The sequence below is a fragment of the Squalius cephalus genome (assembly GCF_949319135.1).
Source record: "Squalius cephalus genome assembly, chromosome: 12".
NCBI lineage: Eukaryota > Metazoa > Chordata > Actinopteri > Cypriniformes > Leuciscidae > Squalius > Squalius cephalus.
In genome coordinates, this window is record NC_137133.1 from 29,149,185 (window position 1) to 29,167,135 (window position 17,951).

A 17,951-nucleotide genomic window follows, 5' to 3' on the forward strand; every position below is an offset into this window, starting at 1 on the left:
GGCTGGCAACATGCCTGTTTATAATACCATCCAGATTCTAAAAGCAGCTGTTTGATTTTCGCCTGTGTGCTGGCGAGTGTTTTAACAGCAGGTGGTGCGTTACTAGGAGGGTGACTGTGAACAGACTGTGAAGAAGATTACTGCACATTGACTGAAGCTCTGGTCTGTGTTTCACACTTCCTTACATGTACCGGTTGCACAGGTGGAAAACAGAGCATACAGTTCCCCCGCCACGCACTCGTGCTGTCATCCGTATCTTTCCATTCAGATGAAAAGATATATTGAGTCTAGAGGGTGATGGAACATGGATTAGCTGGCAAGCAGCTCGCATAAACATAGATTTAAACTCTTGATTAAAAAAAATAAACATTTAAAAGTCCATTTGTAAGCAGAGCATTTCGATGTGCATCTAACTGAAAACATTGGTCTTAAACCGTTATAGCAAATATTGATTTTGCCACTGCTGTTCAGCCTGTGGCAGATTTTATGTCGACCGTTGTTCGGAATGGCTGTCCAAGCCCTTAGAGATTGACTTTGGTTAAAATGCCAACTTAATGTTTAATGAAATCCTATTAGCATGGTTTAACAACATTATGGATGTTGAAAGGTTAAGTCATCTTTATGGCTGGTTACCTTTTTGGTAAATTAAGCAGGTCGAGCTTTACATAAATGTCCATGTCCAATTTGGATTTAAATTTCTCATTTAGTTTATTAGCACTATGCTTTTAATGTCACTGGGTTAAAATGCATTCAGACGTTAATAACTGGATTTTCATACTCTCTGACAGTAATATGAGTAGGGCCTCCTTGGGCAAAACTCGCTGCCACAATGCAAAGGTGTTATGGATGATTGCAGGGTGCTGATATGTGGTTGATAAGGTGTTATTTTAGTATTATTTATATACTATTATTGTATTTATTCATATTTTTAATTCGTTTTTTCATTATTTTTATTTTCAGTTTACATTTTAATTTCAGTTTTAAATTTGAATTGTTTTATTATTTGCTTTTGTCATTTTTTCTATGTAGCTCTAATTTATTTCAGTTTTAGCTTTAATATTTTTCATGCTTTAACTTAAACTTGTTTATTTCAGTTAGTGGCCAAGGCTAGTTTTAGTTAACAATAACAACTCTGGTTCTGAATGGTTGCTAAGCGGTCAAAGGTCCCCCAAGTTGCTATGATATTCTTCTCCATAGATAAGGCTTGATTCCCTCCTTCATTTTAAATCGGATTATTTTCTAATTTCATCTTCTGCCAGGCATAGTCCAATCCCTAAGAAAAGTAATAGTGCAGCTCTTCTAAATAAGATGCAAATAAGCTAATCAGTCGCGTCCCTAGCTAGTTATGCACAAAAGTCTAATACCAGGGCTTTGAAGTTCCCTAAACCAAAGTAAGAGCTAAGAGTAAGAGTAATGATAATATTACTAAGAATAATAATGTAACATTCACCCATCACTGTCACCTAAAACTTGAAGAAAGAAACATTGCAAAGTTCTTATTAGTAATGATAATCCACTTGCTGCCCCCTCCCTGTTTATTCCAGCGCTCCGAGGTTCCATTACACACTGTCACACATTGTCGCTTAGACAGCATTGATTAATGCATAAAACCCCTGTGCAGCCAACTCTGTACAAGAGAAAATTGTTAAAAGGTTTAAGGCATTTAAACCCCATTGTCGTCCCGGAGCTACAAACAGGGTGTGCGGTTCTGCTATGTTAACTCTATTAGCTGTAGGTGAATGTAATCACTGCCGTTCACTCACTTTCTCTCTCTCTTTCATTGTCTGTCTTTCTCACTCTTTCTTTCCTTCTCCATCTGCCCAGCGCATACACAGAGGGGGCACACTGGCCCAATATGCATGCACACACAAACACAGCCTGCTCTCAACAACTCTGTAGAGGGTGCGCTCACCCATCTGGAAAATACAGCCTTATTGAGGATGAAATGGGATTTTTAATTGGCTGAAGTTGCCATGCAGCGTGAAACTTTGCACGAGTCTTGCACGTTTACAGTTATTATGCATCCTCAGTCAGGCTCTATCGATTTAACAGCCTTGCCTTCATGGAAAAGCTTCTTGCTCTGATTCGATAATAACCATAAGGCTTTAATTGTCCCTTCAACTAATCAGATTTAAATGGCTCTTCTCATATCTTTTTCTGTGAATGAGATTGTTGAGATGAGAGTATTTGTCAGTTTAACCGGCTTCTCAACAGATGTAATGTGTTGCTCGAATTCTCCATTGCCCCTGATCACCCTCTCTCTCTCTCTCTCTCTCTCTCTCTCTCTCTCTGTGTGTGTGTGTGTGTTTGTTTCACAGGACTGATCCGGTCCAGGGTTCGAGGGGCGGATGCTGCGGGAGCTGGGATCCTGACCTTTTTGGACAGTCATTGTGAGGTCAACAAAGATTGGCTGCCTCCACTGCTGCAGAGGGTCAAAGAGGTACAATTTTACACTCATTCTTATTGTGGCCGTGATCTTTTGAGTATTTTTGCCTGGCTTCTGTGGTATTGTCTCCTTTTTCAGTTCATTTTCAATGGGAGAGAGTCAGCAGGCAGAATGGAGGAGGCACTGAATGCAGCACTGCTTGCCAAGCACATGCACAGAAATCCTGCCGCTTTGTTCTGTCTGACTGTTAGCAGCACTCTCATCTGACATATGTCATTTGGCATATTTCAGCAGCAAAAATTAAAAATATTTTGAAGAAAATCTATATATAAACTTTTATTTGAAATATCTTAGTAGTGCACAACATTAAACGGCACACAGTTTTGTGAGTTTTTTTTTTCTCACATCAATACAATTCTTTTCATGACAATAAAATGGTGATTTTATTCACAACCAATCAGCATTTAGCTTTTATTGGCACAAAAAAACAACACGGAGGATAATTGTTAATTTCTCTGAGCACTATGACACAATTTATGGAGAAATAAATGTCGTTTAGTTATGTTTGATCACAGCCAAAGCTTGCCGTCTATTGTGTGGTGTGAAAAATACCCTTTAACCTGTAATTCAAGTGTGAACTCAGAACTCATATGTTAACTCAGAAGTGACAAGATTTTCTTACCTACAACAATAAAATCACATTTTTCAAAATGCATTTCATTAGCAGTTTGAAGTAGTTTGAAAGCCTTTAGTGCTGACAAATCTCAAGTATTCTTTTCTTTCAGCTGGACTATTTTGTGAGGCGTGAGAGGGTTGAGCTATGAGGTCAGAGCGTCTGGTGTAATGATGTTGGATGTGTGTGTGCACATTCACTCACTCTTAGTAACACAGATAATCCCAGCTCTCGCTGATTTTCCACCTCCTTTGTTGTGAAATCAAGCTGAACAGACAGAGAGTCGAGCCATCCACATACCCTTTCAAGTCTCTTGTGCTCTTTTGTCTCAATTTGTAATATTTTCATTTTTCAGGACCCGACCTGTGTCGCAAGTCCTGTGATTGACATCATTAATATGGACACGTTTGCCTATGTCGCCGCTTCCTCAGACTTGCGAGGAGGTAAAAACTGCAATTATAATCCTCCATTCAGTGTCCCAGCCCTGACTCAAGGGGCGTCGGTCTTACTCCCCAATCAGCGGTGTCACCCAGAAACAAATCTAACAATTATCCATGATGAAAGCCCTGGCCTATCATCAGCAGTACACTTTAATCATCACCGCCACTACGGTGTACTGTATAATTATGACTCATAAAAATGTAAGTTACAAGAAATTAGAGCAAAAAGATCTTTATTGATCTCTGTCTTTCTCCTGTCTCTCCCTCCATCTCTGCCGCAGGCTTCGACTGGAGTTTGCATTTTAAATGGGAGCAACTATCAGCTGAAAAGCGAGCCAAGAGAGCTGACCCTACAGAGCCCATTAAGTAGGTGAAGAGAAGCAAAGGGGATTTAAAAAAAAAAAAAATACCTTCCTCTAAATGAGAACAGAGGTTTGGTCTAACATCTATTGGGCTTCATGTTTAGCTTCTTGTTTTTTTATTTGTTTGCTGTAAGTTCAAATTACTTTCCGAAAAAGCATTTAAAAGGTTTAAAAACAACTTGAAATGGCATTCACATTTAATTTCTGTAAAATTACAGTAAGTGAAACAGAATTTTCAGTTGGAAATATCCATCAGGGTTTGATTGAATCATGAATGGCATTTGTTAGCATCACTGTAACTATTGTTTGTATTTGGACTTAGGGTTAGCGGTTTCTAAGTATTAAACTAGCACAATGGTTCTCAACTAGGAGGCCAGGGGACACTAGGGGTCCTCAGCAAGCTTCCAAGAGGGCCACAGGATGACTTAAAAGTATTTAAATTAATACATTATCATTTTATATTAAAATAATCTAACTTTAATCAAAAAAATTACCTTAAACGTTAAAAGAAGGATGGAACCCATATCTCACATCTAGGGTCCAGAATGTCATAGAGATTTTTTTCACTTGGGCCAACAAACAATCACCTGTAAGTGCCCTTTAAACCTTAAGTGCCCTAAGCAACATGCTTAAATCACTCACGACACCTTAGAAACTGTATCGCAATGCCCTGACAAAACAACAACAACAAAAAAAAAAAATCTATTGGATTGGATCTCATCTATTTTGAGATTTACTGTATGTTTGATTAGAATTATTTTGTATTATATCAAAACTTTATGAAGTGAATAATTTCAATCTCAGTTTGATGTACGGATTAGTTTCATTTTGATTATAATTGACGATTCGTTGTTTTGTGATTGGTGAGAATTGGCATGGTCTCAAATGCACAAGAAGAATGGAGCCTCTTTTACACTTACATCGTGGGGGCGAGTTTTACACGGGAAAGCATCATTTTCTTCAGAAAATATAAAAAAAAGTTGGTTAATATTATTTTCCTCCCTTGTGTGGCCTTGGTAGCAAAAAAACAAAGTTATTTCAGATGTGGAAAAATGTACTACATTTTAAATAGAACAAACAATCAAAGATTCTTCAAAATAACATGCTGAAAATCATCCCTAGTTAGAGCAGGGGCATTTATTAGGAACGTATGTAGTATTTTAATTTCATGTCTTTGAAGGGAGAAAAGGGCGTTTGAAGCATTGATTTCCACTGAGAAGTTCAGTCTGGTTGATCATTAAGAACTGAGGAATTATATCATAATTAAAGTATTGAGTTGCTATAAAATGATGTAATTCATCATTTTTGATTGTTTAAACAAAGCAATATCAACCTTTAAATCCTGGTTGTTTTTCCTTCTCAATTGTCTCTCTCTCCTCTTGTTGTGGTGTAATCCACATTGTTCCTAGCTCTCTCAGAGGCTGTTGTAATGAAGGCTGTTAATAGCTCAGATAAGCAGGCAGTCAGGCTGAGAGAGGCTCAGATCCCGTCTGCTCCTGCGTGTGTTGTGAACCGACCTGGGTTTCTCACAGCCCATCCGCCAACAGATGCAGAAGAGATCGGTGATAACTGAGTGACTGAGAGCTGTGTGTGTGTGTGTGTGTGTGTGTGTGTGTGTGTGTGTGTGTGTGTGTGTGTGTGTGTGTGTGTGTGTGTGTGTGTGTGTGTGTGTGTGTGTGTGTGTGTGTGTGGACACTGATGGGAAGTAGTGGTGTGTATATCAGGATGATATGTGAGAGGGAACGCACAACCATGACCCTGACTGACAGCCAGTTGTTTTCTTGACTAGCAAGAGTTTGTGTATGTGTTACATACAGTGTCATTTAAAAGTTTGTGGTCGGTACGATTTTTTAAAAATGTTTTTGAGAGAATTGTCTTATGCTCACTGGGGCTGCATTTATTTAATAAAAAATACAGTAATATTATGAAATATTACAGTATAAAATTACTGTTTTCTATTTAATATATAAATATTATTATTATTATTAATAATAATAATATTTTTATTTCTGTGATGGCAAAGCTGAATTTTCAACATCATTATCCCAGTCTTCAGTGTCACATGATCCTTCAGAAATTATTCTTATATGCTGATTTGGTGCTCAAGAAACATTTCTAATTATTATGTTGACAGTTGACTTAATGTTTTTGTGGAAATATTGTTTTCAGGATTCCTTTATGAATAGAAAAGTTCTAAAAAACTTTTGTAACATTATAAATATCTTTACTGTCACTTTTCATTAATTTAAGGTGTCCCTGCTGAATTAATGTACCGGTATTCATTTCTTAAAAAAACAAACAAAAAAAAAAACGTATTGACTCCAAACATTTGAATGCTAATGTATGTAAAGGAAATTAATCCAAACACAGCAGTGGTGTGCAGTTAGCATCCAGAGTGGGTTTGGTGACACTTAAAGTAGATTTAAAGGTTATGTTCTTCTATGACGTTCTCATAACAGTTATTATTAGAGGTATTTGCTAAGGTATACTTGGGATCAATGTCTGTTTAAACTCATAAATGGCCCCACATGTTTGTGCTATGGATACCTCCAATCATGCCACTTGTTAAGGAGGTGTGCATTGTTACTTTTCTAAGTGATCCGACTTAGGATTATTACATCTTTTCAAGTCTGGCAGTGACGTATGCATTTCATTTATTTGCATACCTTTATTCTAGAAATAATTTGTGTTGCATTATTTAAAATTCATTCACACTCTCTCATCTTTACAACCCTTGACAGGTTTAACACTCATACACTGAGCCCAATTGTTGAAGCTTTTGGGCTTTGTTTCTGCCTACTAAAATAAGATGAGAATAGCTTTGTGAAAAGTAAATGAATCTGAAATGAAAGTACGTGAGTAGCCCCGAGGAGAGGCAGAGGAAACGATGTGTCCTATCACTTCACAATGAGAGATTATGGCTGATGCAATTCAAATGCTTCCGATAATACCGGAGCCACTTCCTCTAGTGTCCTTCCTTAGCACTTGAAGCAGCTCTCTGGGTACAGTGATTTTGAAGGGCAAGCTGAGCTTCATGAGGAGAATGAGAATGGGCCATACACCCCCACTTCAGTGACCTTTTATCCTCTTTTCTCGTTCCAAGACTTTTCACCCAAACCACATTCAAAAAGAAATGCTTTCTGACATCAATCCTGAGTGACAGCAGTATTTTAAGCAGTCACCTGGATTGAAGTGTTTAATGTCAAGAGAGACTTAATGTTTCACTCTTTTTTCACTCTTTCAACCCTCAGAACACCCATCATCGCAGGCGGACTTTTTGTGATTGACAGATCCTGGTTTAATCGCTTGGGAAAATATGACACAGCCATGGACATCTGGGGAGGGGAGAACTTTGGTGAGTTATTACAATGCATGAGAGCACCTGTCTGATGGCACATAAACCTTCAATCACTTTCCTTCCGTGATCGAGCTCTGACGGAGGAAACTTAGGGAGTTTTCACACCTGAAAGTCCGCACCAAGGTCTGAACCAAAGTTCATGTTTTGATACATTTTTTACATTCGGTAAGTTTTGGTTTGGTTTCACATTGCAATTATGTAAATGGTCTGAAAGTCCGAACCATACAGAAAATGCTTTCACACTAGAAACGAACCAAACCTTTGTTCAGTTTGATCCGGACCGAGACTACCTCTTTTCATCAGACCAAATTTCATCTGTTTGGTCCGGACCGTGGTCCGGGGGAGGTTTCACACCTGTAATTTTTATTCAGATCAAACTGAAAAGTCCTAGCCTGGGTGCCAGCCCGAACCCCGCCCACAATATTTTTTGGTCGGGAAGTTCGGTCTGGACTCGCTCCGTTGAGGAGCTATTATGCCCGAACAAAAATTGTTCGGACCAATCAAATTGTCAGGGCGGGCTTTATACGATGATGGACAGATGAGCAACGGTAACGTAATCACCTACGTCACCAAAGAGTGCTTGATTTGAATTAGTTTACAACAAAGACGAGTGCAGCTGGAGAATTGAGATTTCACGAGTTCACATTTACAAATAAGTCAGATAGAATAAATGCATATAAGATTTCACGAGTTCACACAAATAAGTCAGATAGACTAAATGCGTATATGACGTGCTGTCCGAGGGCTGTGGGCTCGGTAGCCATACTCCCCCGTGTTCCTGGTTGTGAGAGAACAAGACAAGAGTGAGGATTCGGGGTGGTGGAGGGATGCTGAAAAACTGTCAAGGAGTGTTAGGTAAGTTGACAGAGTGAATATGCTTCCTCATGCTGATATAGGGTAACGTTAGACATGGTATTGTTTGATGACAAGTTGATATTGGATTGATTATTTGTACGTGCTTCTCCCGAACTTTGTTTATGAAACATCATGTGTAGATTCCGCCATCGCGTCTGTTATAGAAGATATCCACAGCGCATTCATTTTAAAAGAGGAACAGAGAGCCGCGACATTTTGTTGGTTTGTTGGTTGAAAATATGAATGAAGAACATGCGTCATTTACTCCGTTGCTCTGATTGCTTGTAGGTCTATCCAATTGAGTGCAGAGTTGTTTTTTTTCCTGGTTCGGTTGAGACACGCCCCATAATCAAATCTCTATGGAGCAGTCTCAGACTCACATTCTGACTAGAATATGAGTATGACGAAGTCAGGCTAGAAAAGTCCGAAAATCTGGACCAAACAAGATATGTGTGAAAGGGTCCTTGGTGTTGTTGTCTTATCACAGAGAGGAAATGGCTCGCAATGACATTTGAACGTAGAAATAGCTTCTCTTGATCTCTGGGATCAATTTTGTCAAACCGTATCTACAGTATTTTGGTGCTTTTATTTAACTGCTAAGGGTTTTCTTTTCTTGACTTTGTAATATCCTTAAGAGCAATGTACTGTGGGGAATTGGATGGTCCTCTGAGCTGAGTTAACCCATCATTAACCATGCATGTATGACAGAATTATACTGGAGCTGTTGCAGCGCTGTTTTTTTTTTTTTCAGACTCAAGTATGTGCTCATAATTGCAAATGAGTGTTGGGCAGTGTTATATTTAGACAGGAGATTTCAGCCGTATGATCTAATTCTTGCCATGAGAGTAAGACAAGGGAGTTTCCTGGAGGGCTACTGTAAATCACCTATACACATGTCAGCAAGTTATTTTTCTCTACATGACATAATATGCACATACATTTTATACTGTGCATTTCTGCAAAATACGGTGTCAGGAGAGCCACCTATGAATGCACACTAATGTTTTTTAAAAGAAATTCATAATTTTATTCAGCAAAGATGCATTAAATTGATCAAAAGTGGCAGTAAAGACATTTTTATAATTTGTTTTTTACTGTTTTACTGTATTTTTGATTAAATAAATACAATCTTGGTGAGCATAATGGTGAGCCTTATGCTCTAATGCATAATGTGTTTGTTTTTTTTAAATAAAACACACTGTGATTTGTGTTTATTGTATTGTGTTTGTAGAGATTTCTTTCAGAGTATGGATGTGTGGAGGAAGCTTGGAAATAATTCCCTGTAGCAGGGTCGGCCACGTATTCCGCAAGAAACATCCCTACATCTTCCCAGAGGGCAACGCCAACACATACATTAAGTAAGAGTCCTGAGCAGTGCACATATTTATAATCAGGGTTCGTACAAGGTTTAAAGTGCTTGAAGTACTTGAATTTGACTTTTTGAATAGGTACTTATTTATGAAGAGGTACTTGAAAAGTGCTTGAATTATTGAAAGACAATATTTATGAAATTAGTGTTTAATTTGTGTTTAAAATGAATGCTGCAGCCCATCTGATTAAGATATAAAGATATTTTGCATGACTACGAATGTGATATTGCTCATAAATATCCAAGTATATGATACAGCTTTCATTCATCAGGTCAATCGGGAAAAAATCAGTTTGAATAAAGGAAAGTGATATCTTTGTCATAGTATGGTTAACCATTAAATGGTTAATGTTGCCACAGTCATTGCATACTTTGCATGTGCTGCACTTTGTTTTATTGGTATATGTTTATTTATCTGTTTACCTTGTTTAGAATTTGAAAGATAATAAAGATATTGTTTTGATATCTATAAGTGATATCTATGATTGAAGTCCTTGAAAACCAAAAAAGTAGAGCCTGAAAAGTCCTTGAAAGTCCTGGAATTTCATTTTACAGTATCTGTACAAACCCTGTAGAATATTAATTCCTATCCATCTGAGTTTTTAATAAAATAATCCGGCTGATAAAGGATGTAACATTTTTATTTACATTAGAAGACTTTGTTTTGTCCTTGGGGGGTTTTAACCTGTAAATTTGAATATGTTAATCATTTTTATTTTTATCTCTGTTGAATGTTTTCCTGTGTTATTTGTTGGATTTTTCTTGCCAAAGATAGAGATAATACTCCAACTTCTGCCTGGAAGAAAATCTGCTGTGTAAAATTTGTTTTATTTTATCACGTTTTGCCTCCGGGGAAAAACCCCAACATGAAACCGAATGAAATATTAAGAGCATAGCACAACATTCTTTCTGAATCTGAATTACTATGCAGTGTGCTCAGTCAACAAAATCTGTTTCCTCATATAGTTCAGAGGCTCTAATGAATAATTGCTGAAGGCATCAGCTGGCTTTCCTAGATACTCTTTAAAACCATGTCCTTTTACATCTGTTAGCAAAGTTATTTGTTAGATATGTAACAATCAGCTATGGTTTGTTTATATGTAGATTTAGTTCATAGCCTGCAATAAAATGTCTTGACGAACTGAGACGTGCAAAATATTGTCAGTTTTCATACAGAAACAAATCATTGATATTTATATAACACCTCCATTCCCTTTGAATATCATTTATACAGCTGTTGGCATCAATCATGCCACACTTTAATTAAATAAATAAAGTATTATAAAGTAAATAAATAAATTGATTAAATAAAACGATCAACTACATAAAAGTAAATAAAATTTAAAGTATCTTGATATTAATTTCACAGTAACTGTATTACAGTAGGTGCTTTCTTAAAGTTCCTCTCAGTAAAGCCCTTAATATTACACTTAACCGTGGAATTCATCCTGCTCTGCTTGTGCCATAGACATGAATGAGAGCTCAATTTGTGCAACTTGTGCGAGTTTTTTAAGCAAAAAATCTCACATACGTGGAGAGACATGAGCGATATTTAGGGATCAGAATATTGAGAGAGGTACAATCTTGTGACTTTTGCCAGTATGAACCACCCAGAAAACCCTTGCAGCTGCATAGCAATGTGCAAAAAAAAAAAGAAGTCTGAATACCTTAGCAACTGCATAGCAATTACCTGACAAACATCCACAATACCCTAGCATGTGACTGAGTTTTCCACTCAGATTTTCTTCAGAATCTGTCTGTTTAATACCTGGCTGTACAGACAATATTTTTAGTAAATGTACTGATGAATTGGCAAGTCATCCTAATGATCTTCTTGAGGTTGAAGTGCGTATTTTAGAGGAAAGTGTTTAGCACACTTTTGTGTTCACATTCAATGCTCTTTGTTTCAGGAACACCAGAAGGACAGCTGAGGTTTGGATGGATGAGTTCAAACTGTTCTACTACTCAGCTCGACCGGCTGCTCGGGGGAAGTCCTATGGAGAGTGAGTGACTGATAGCATGTGTGTGTTTATGCGTGTATCTATAATGGGGAGGCATTAGGGAAAAGATTAATCTCTTATTCCGCTCATTCTCTTCCTCTCTTATCAGCATTCACGGCAGGCAGGAGCTCCGCAAGAGTCTCAGGTGCAAATCCTTCAAGTGGTATCTGGACAATGTCTACCCAGAGCTCAAGTGAGTCAGTGTGATGTGTGTATTTGAGTGTCTGCGGGTGGTGATGGATGATTGTGAAGTGCCATGTTATTATTTAGCATGGCAGTGTATGGCCTCTCTGTGTCTAAAGCTGGTTTGTTGTAGACTAGCTGCTGACCATCTGCTCTCATCTGTCTCGAGGGAAAGATTTTCCACCCACTATGGCAGATTTTACTTAGTTTTAGGTTGTTGTTTTTTTCTTAAAAGACTATTGTTATTTATGTTATATTTAATAATTTGGCATATAAAAGTTGACAAAAGTCCAGGATACATCACCAGAGAGAAGTCTGTTGCTTTCACTGAAAGATCGAGTTATAATATTTTAATTAGTCTAAACATAACAAGATCAAAAAATAAAGTTATACATATACATGGATGAACCACATGCAGATCTACCACATGCATGCAAAATTGATGGGGTGAATATTTATTTCATGCTGTCTTTTTCATTTGATACCCATTGCTTTCTAGGAGAAACATGTAATATATTTAAAGAATATTATTAGTTTTTTTTTTCTCTATATGGGGTATTTATTATCATTACACTATTGTGTTTCTATCTCCAAATCCAGAGTTCCTGATGATTCTGATGCCAAGTCTGGTGTAATTCGGCAGAGACAGAACTGTCTAGAGTCTCGAATAGTTGAGGGACAGGATGTCCCAGTGCTCACACTCGCACCCTGCACCATCACCAAAGACGTACCAGCAGCCAACCAGGTACAAGACTCTGGCATAATATTAAAAAAAGCATGCTTGAAGCATTAAATGAGCAGATTTATTTTTCCTTATCAATCAATGTTGGTACTGCCATTGCTGGAGGAATTCTATTCTATTAAGATCAGAAAAGGAGCAAAGGTAGTGTGTATTTTTACTCTCACGCCAGGAATCGGTGACATCTCACACAGTTAGGCTGCTACTCTGAGATGCTAGATTACATTAACTGCTATGCAACCAGGGGCATGTTGAAAGGGCAGCTTTTACAGCGGGGTAATGGGATTTAATTCAGGTCACATTTATGCACTGCTGTGTAATTATATTAAACAAAGAGGTGCCCTCTGGTCTCTGAGCAGCTAATCTGCCCTACTGTCACCCTTCATGGCTCCCTCACCTGCACATGAGCCTGGAAAAAAAACAGCGTTGTGCGTCATTCAGAATTGAATCCATGAATGGCTATTAAAGTCTATTCAGCTCCTGAATTTTAATTGAGTCAGCAAACAGGATAGAGAACTGAATTTTGAATCTAAGGAAATAGTATTAAAGTGCAATAAAATTCCATATTCATTAATCATAAACTATATGTAGGGTATTTTAAAATGAACAATACATTTTTTTAATAGTAATCAATGTTTAATAATTTATCATTTTATATTTTATTAAATTTATAATTTGGTTAAACCAAAGCCTTGAACTAATAGCCATAAAGCCTTAGAATATCATTCATCAGTCTCTTCCGCATTGTAAAAAAGGTTTTTTTTTTTTTTTCTAAAATGTTTATTCTCTAAATTATAAAGCCCAGAGACGATGAGAGACAGTAGATGTGGTGTTCAGGCACCAAAAGTGATTTCAGCGCTCTTAAGTGTGTTCATAACACCACAAGAGCATGTTTCCCTGCTGCCTGCTGCGTGTGACCTTGTTAAGCGTCTGTAAGACTCACCAGATGGGAAGCGGTTCATCAGCATGGCTCACAAAAGCACATTTTCACACTGCCCTCATGCGTCATTCTCTCTACATGTCTCAGAACAGCAAATGAGACCACCTTCTCAGAGGAAAGCAAAAGTATCTGCTTTCTTCCAAGATATCTCTCTCTGTTTACCATTTAAGTGGAGGTGACAGATTAGAACAGACATTTTTAAATGAACAAGTCTGGGAATGCTCTAGCTTGTTTCCTAATCTAGTTTTCTAATAAACCTGGCATTGTATACTATGAATATTGTTGGCTCTATGTGACGAATTGCTTATTTTCCTCTATTGTTAAATCGCTTTGGATAAGAGTGTCTGCTAAATGCATGAATGTAAATGTAAATGCAAACCTATTAAAGATGGATTATGAAGTAAACCCATGGCATTACTGTTAAGAATAGTAAAAATTACACTCATTTAAATTTTTTACATTCATCAAAAATTAGGATACTTGAGGTTTATTGAGCTTCCAGTCCAATCTGTCACATAACATTTAAAACACCTGGAAGATCTTTTCTGTTAGTCTGTCTGTTTTCTGTTCTAGTCAGTAATGGCATGCAATCTATTGAAATCTGTGTAATTCTGGAAAGAAAATTGCTATTGCTTTTTCATTTCATTATATGTTGGTTCAGCATCAGAAAAGCCTGTGTTCTTTCGTGCACAGGAGTGGATCTACACCCACGGACAGCAAATCCGCCAGCAACAGCACTGTCTGTCCGTCTCCACCACTTTCCCTGCCTCCCAGATCCTGCTCGTGCCGTGCAACATCAGCGATGGCAAGCAGGTACCCCCACTGCAGTAATTTCAGACGAGAGCACGGGAGACATCTGTGACAGACCATAAATCAGGCCGCACTTAGAAATCTCCCAGAGGAACCTACTGACATCAGCTCTATGAGTATCAGTCCCTGTGTTAGACAGCCCCTCAGGAGAGGCTTTACTCTCAGGACGATGTCAGCGTTTCCACACGTCACATTTGTCATGTCAGTGTCAGGGACATGCAGCATACTGTAGCATCAGAAAACATTTTGTTTGTTGTGCAGGGAGACGTACGTATAGATATGTGTGAAGTATGAATGTACACTAAACATTATATGCATGATATTTTATACTGTCTGCAGCAAATGTGTACTTATCCATGAGTTTATGTCTCCTGTGTTACTGCAGCGTTGGCAGAAATCTGGCACTCACCTGGAGCACCTGGCGTCTCGTTTCTGCGTGGACAGCGAGATGGCTCTGGATGGCATCGAGAGCAGTAAAATGCTGGTGATCAGCCCATGCGAACTGTCAGCGCACACTCAGAGATGGGAGATGCCTTTCTCGTGATCCTTCATCCTTGGCCTCTCCTCACCTTTCAGAGCTCAGCTGGAGTCAAAGATGGATAGAGAGGCAGAGAGAGCGAGTGTGTACCTCCAGGAGGGGCTACATCTGTGTCCTGCTGTTCTGCTATGTTCACTCCCTTTGTCTCTTCGGCACACCCCAGGTATGGTGGGATTGCAGAACATCCTGACTTAATGAAATTACCTCATTACTGTCGCTATATTAATGCTATACTCTACATTAAGGGCTTGTCTGACAATGTTATTGTTTAAATGTTAACTCTTTAGCAAAACAAATTTGAGTCAGCTTTAGAGATAATCATGCAAATACTTAATGGTGAAGTATGTCATTTTCTAATGGCAAAATATTTTCTTCTATCCCAGCTTAATATGCAAAGTCAACTATAAGTTAGGTGCTTGTTGGTTGATTCCCCTGAAAACACCGTAAATATCAAAACGTTGCTTGTTTGTTTGAGTATCCCTACCAGGACTGTGTTTCCCAAAAGCATTGTTAACCTAAGTGGACTTTAGAAATTGTTGGTATTAATGTTCTATATGATCTGCCAGGGTTGTGGTAAGGGATGATTCGAAGACTCAATAATGCAAAAATGGGCATTTATTTGTTATAAAAATAAAACAAAATCTATCCCAAGGAGGAAAACAGGACCGACTCAACGCAGGGAAACAACGCATGAGGGAATGTTCAACGGTTCAAAGTGCAAATTTTTGAAAATTGTCTCCATGTAAACAACAAAAAGGTCATGCACATGGGTATTATGTGTTGAGTCAATAGTGATTCATCGCCATTTAGTGGCCTGGCAGCAGAATACAGTTTTTTTAGTCGTTTTCGCAGATCCGTGTGAATGGGGATCGTTTTGACAATGGTGTCGTCTGGACATGGAAAACTTCTCTGTTTTAAGCATATCTTTGTTGTGTAAATGTACTCTAAATATGGAACAAACAAGGCAGGTAATGAGGGAGGACTGGTAGGGCAACTGAACCAATAATCAGGGCTGCGTTCAGCCCCGACAAAAAGTTGCAAAACGTTTTTTAAACGTAAATGGTGGGGCGTTGAACACCCTGTTCTGATGACGCAAGAGTTGCAACTATGGCAGCTGAGAAGGCCATTCTTTGTGTTCTTTTTGAAGAATTTTCAGAGCCTGATGAAATCGGTATAAATACGTGTTTAATACTGCAAAATACGCTCAATGTTAGAGTCACTGCCCTTGCCGTCCAGAATAAAAGAGGACATCCCAATCGAGTGAATGGATTTGTGGAACTGTGGTTCCTAATTATTGTGATCCAACATTTTCATCGCATTTCAGGTGAAGGATAATCCACGGATTACCTCCGAGACTGTGTTATGATCTATACGACCTTATTTTTATTGTGAGTATTAGGCTTATCATTATTGCTGATCACTGTTGATATGCTATATTTTTACTATAAAACTCTTACGACAAACATGTCTTCTAATATCTGCAATTGTTGCGTATATCGAGCTGCAGCGGACGCATTTGTAAACGACTTTACTTGGACCCATTGTGCGAGCTGTCTCTTTAATACCGCTTGGTTTATATACATGTTTCTGCTGATTGGGCTGACATTTTTGACACACCCACCAAACAAGAGAAAATGTATCTCAAACCCCGTTGCACACTGTTTTCAGGAAACATGTTTGTTCAACCCGGAAACCGTAGCAAAACGTTGCTCACCGGTTTGAGCTTGAACGTGCCCTAGGTAACAAGATGGGCAGGGTTAGACAATAGACAGGAGAGTACATGGCACAAGGAAACATGCATGACAAGCCTTGTGCTCACATCAAACATGACAAAAACACGAGCACATGGCCAGCAAACACAATCACAAGCCATGTGTTTAAAGCAAAACAAGACAAGAACACGCAACTGAAATAAGTTTAAGCTGAAGTACAAGAATTTCTTTAATGTCATAATTATGTTTAGTGGCAAAGAAATTACACATCTCACCTTTAATCACTGTATTCTATGCTGGGGCAACAATACTTTTAGAAGTACACTTCCAAAAATATACTTCCATTAGAAAGTAATTGTTACATTTATTTATTTTTTATGGAAATAATGTATTGGTTACTATCTATCTAGCTTTGAGCTCTAACAATCAGTTGGCTGAGACTCCTCCTCTTCCAAAACGACAACGTTGCAGGGTTTTTCTGGCTTGCAGGGTTTTTTATTGTGTGTGTGTTGTTTTTTTTTTTGTGTGTGTGTGGTGTTTTTTGCTGTTTTTATCTTCCTGACAACTTGCAGTGTAGACAGCTTTGTTGATTATAATGGGGGTGGCCTAGTTTTGTTGCTTTGCGTTGTGTCACTCGCTTGCAGTGTAGACATTTTTTCTCATGCAATGGGCAAGCCTACTTGACTGCATTATGGGGAGACAGTTAAAAAGTAGTTTTGGTGTTGTTATATTATACATTCAAGAAGTATCACGTAACTTTACTCATTACATCCAAAACATAATCTTGATATGTAACGTGTTTGTAGTACCCCTGATTATTCCGAATTAGTTTTTGGTACAAATACAATCTTAGGTTGTAAAAAAAAAAAAAAAATGTATAAAATGTGTAGTTTAGGAATTAAAATGTATTTAATTTTTAAGTTAATTTAGAATTTAAATTAAGGCTGCACAAGATACATTAAGGTTGCCTTCAAAAATGCAACTTGATGCTTTTCTACTTTCGGATACTACCTAATCAGACAGTATAATGTTTTGGACAGCCTCAATTGAAAAAAAAAAAAGATGAACCTCATATTAAAGTTTGACATACATACTGTACATAGTAACCAGTCTAGCCTACCCAGTCTCTCGGGACTGTACCTTGGCTGATCTTCTCTTCTGTCTTTCTTTCAAGGTTCCCCAGAGTGTCAATCATACTGATGCTCTCCAGAACAGAGTTTGGCAGCTGGACACACAAACTTGTGGGGCACTCACCGAGTGTGATACACGCTCACACTGGAGAACAACGCACAACCTTTTTATTTCTGTTTCGCTTGAATTTACCCCAATACGAAGCACTTGTGAGATACATCTTCTAGCACATCGATATACAATAAATACCCTATTTTTTATTAATGGCCTGCTGCTTGCATTTATTCCTGGTCATAAGTAAAGACTGATCCAAGTGTATTTAAGGTAGTTGCTGACATGATCATCAAAAATAGACAAATCCCAAACGGATTGCAGAGGCCATCTGCTTCACTTAGCATGTCAGCACAGCCTCATTAGTCCATAATGTAATGGCATAGCTGCTGCATGCAGTTGCA

The 17,951-nt window shown here is 38.1% G+C and overlaps 1 protein-coding gene across 1 annotated transcript in view; it reads left to right on the top strand.

Annotated features, from left to right (window-relative positions):
- The window catches only part of galnt14 (UDP-N-acetyl-alpha-D-galactosamine:polypeptide N-acetylgalactosaminyltransferase 14 (GalNAc-T14)), a 39,595-nt gene extending 21,985 nt beyond the window's left edge, over window positions 1-17,610 (top strand). Inside the window, exons 6-16 of the mRNA XM_079888476.1 lie at window positions 2,319-2,440; window positions 3,415-3,502; window positions 3,781-3,865; window positions 7,113-7,216; window positions 9,306-9,432; window positions 11,354-11,446; window positions 11,553-11,636; window positions 12,227-12,371; window positions 13,999-14,118; window positions 14,501-14,816; window positions 17,540-17,610. Coding sequence (XP_079744602.1) covers window positions 2,319-2,440; window positions 3,415-3,502; window positions 3,781-3,865; window positions 7,113-7,216; window positions 9,306-9,432; window positions 11,354-11,446; window positions 11,553-11,636; window positions 12,227-12,371; window positions 13,999-14,118; window positions 14,501-14,659 — 1,127 coding nt within the window. The 3' untranslated portion in view covers window positions 14,660-14,816; window positions 17,540-17,610. The remainder of the gene's footprint in view (window positions 1-2,318; window positions 2,441-3,414; window positions 3,503-3,780; window positions 3,866-7,112; window positions 7,217-9,305; window positions 9,433-11,353; window positions 11,447-11,552; window positions 11,637-12,226; window positions 12,372-13,998; window positions 14,119-14,500; window positions 14,817-17,539) is intronic.
- The last annotated feature ends 341 nt before the right edge of the window (window positions 17,611-17,951 follow it).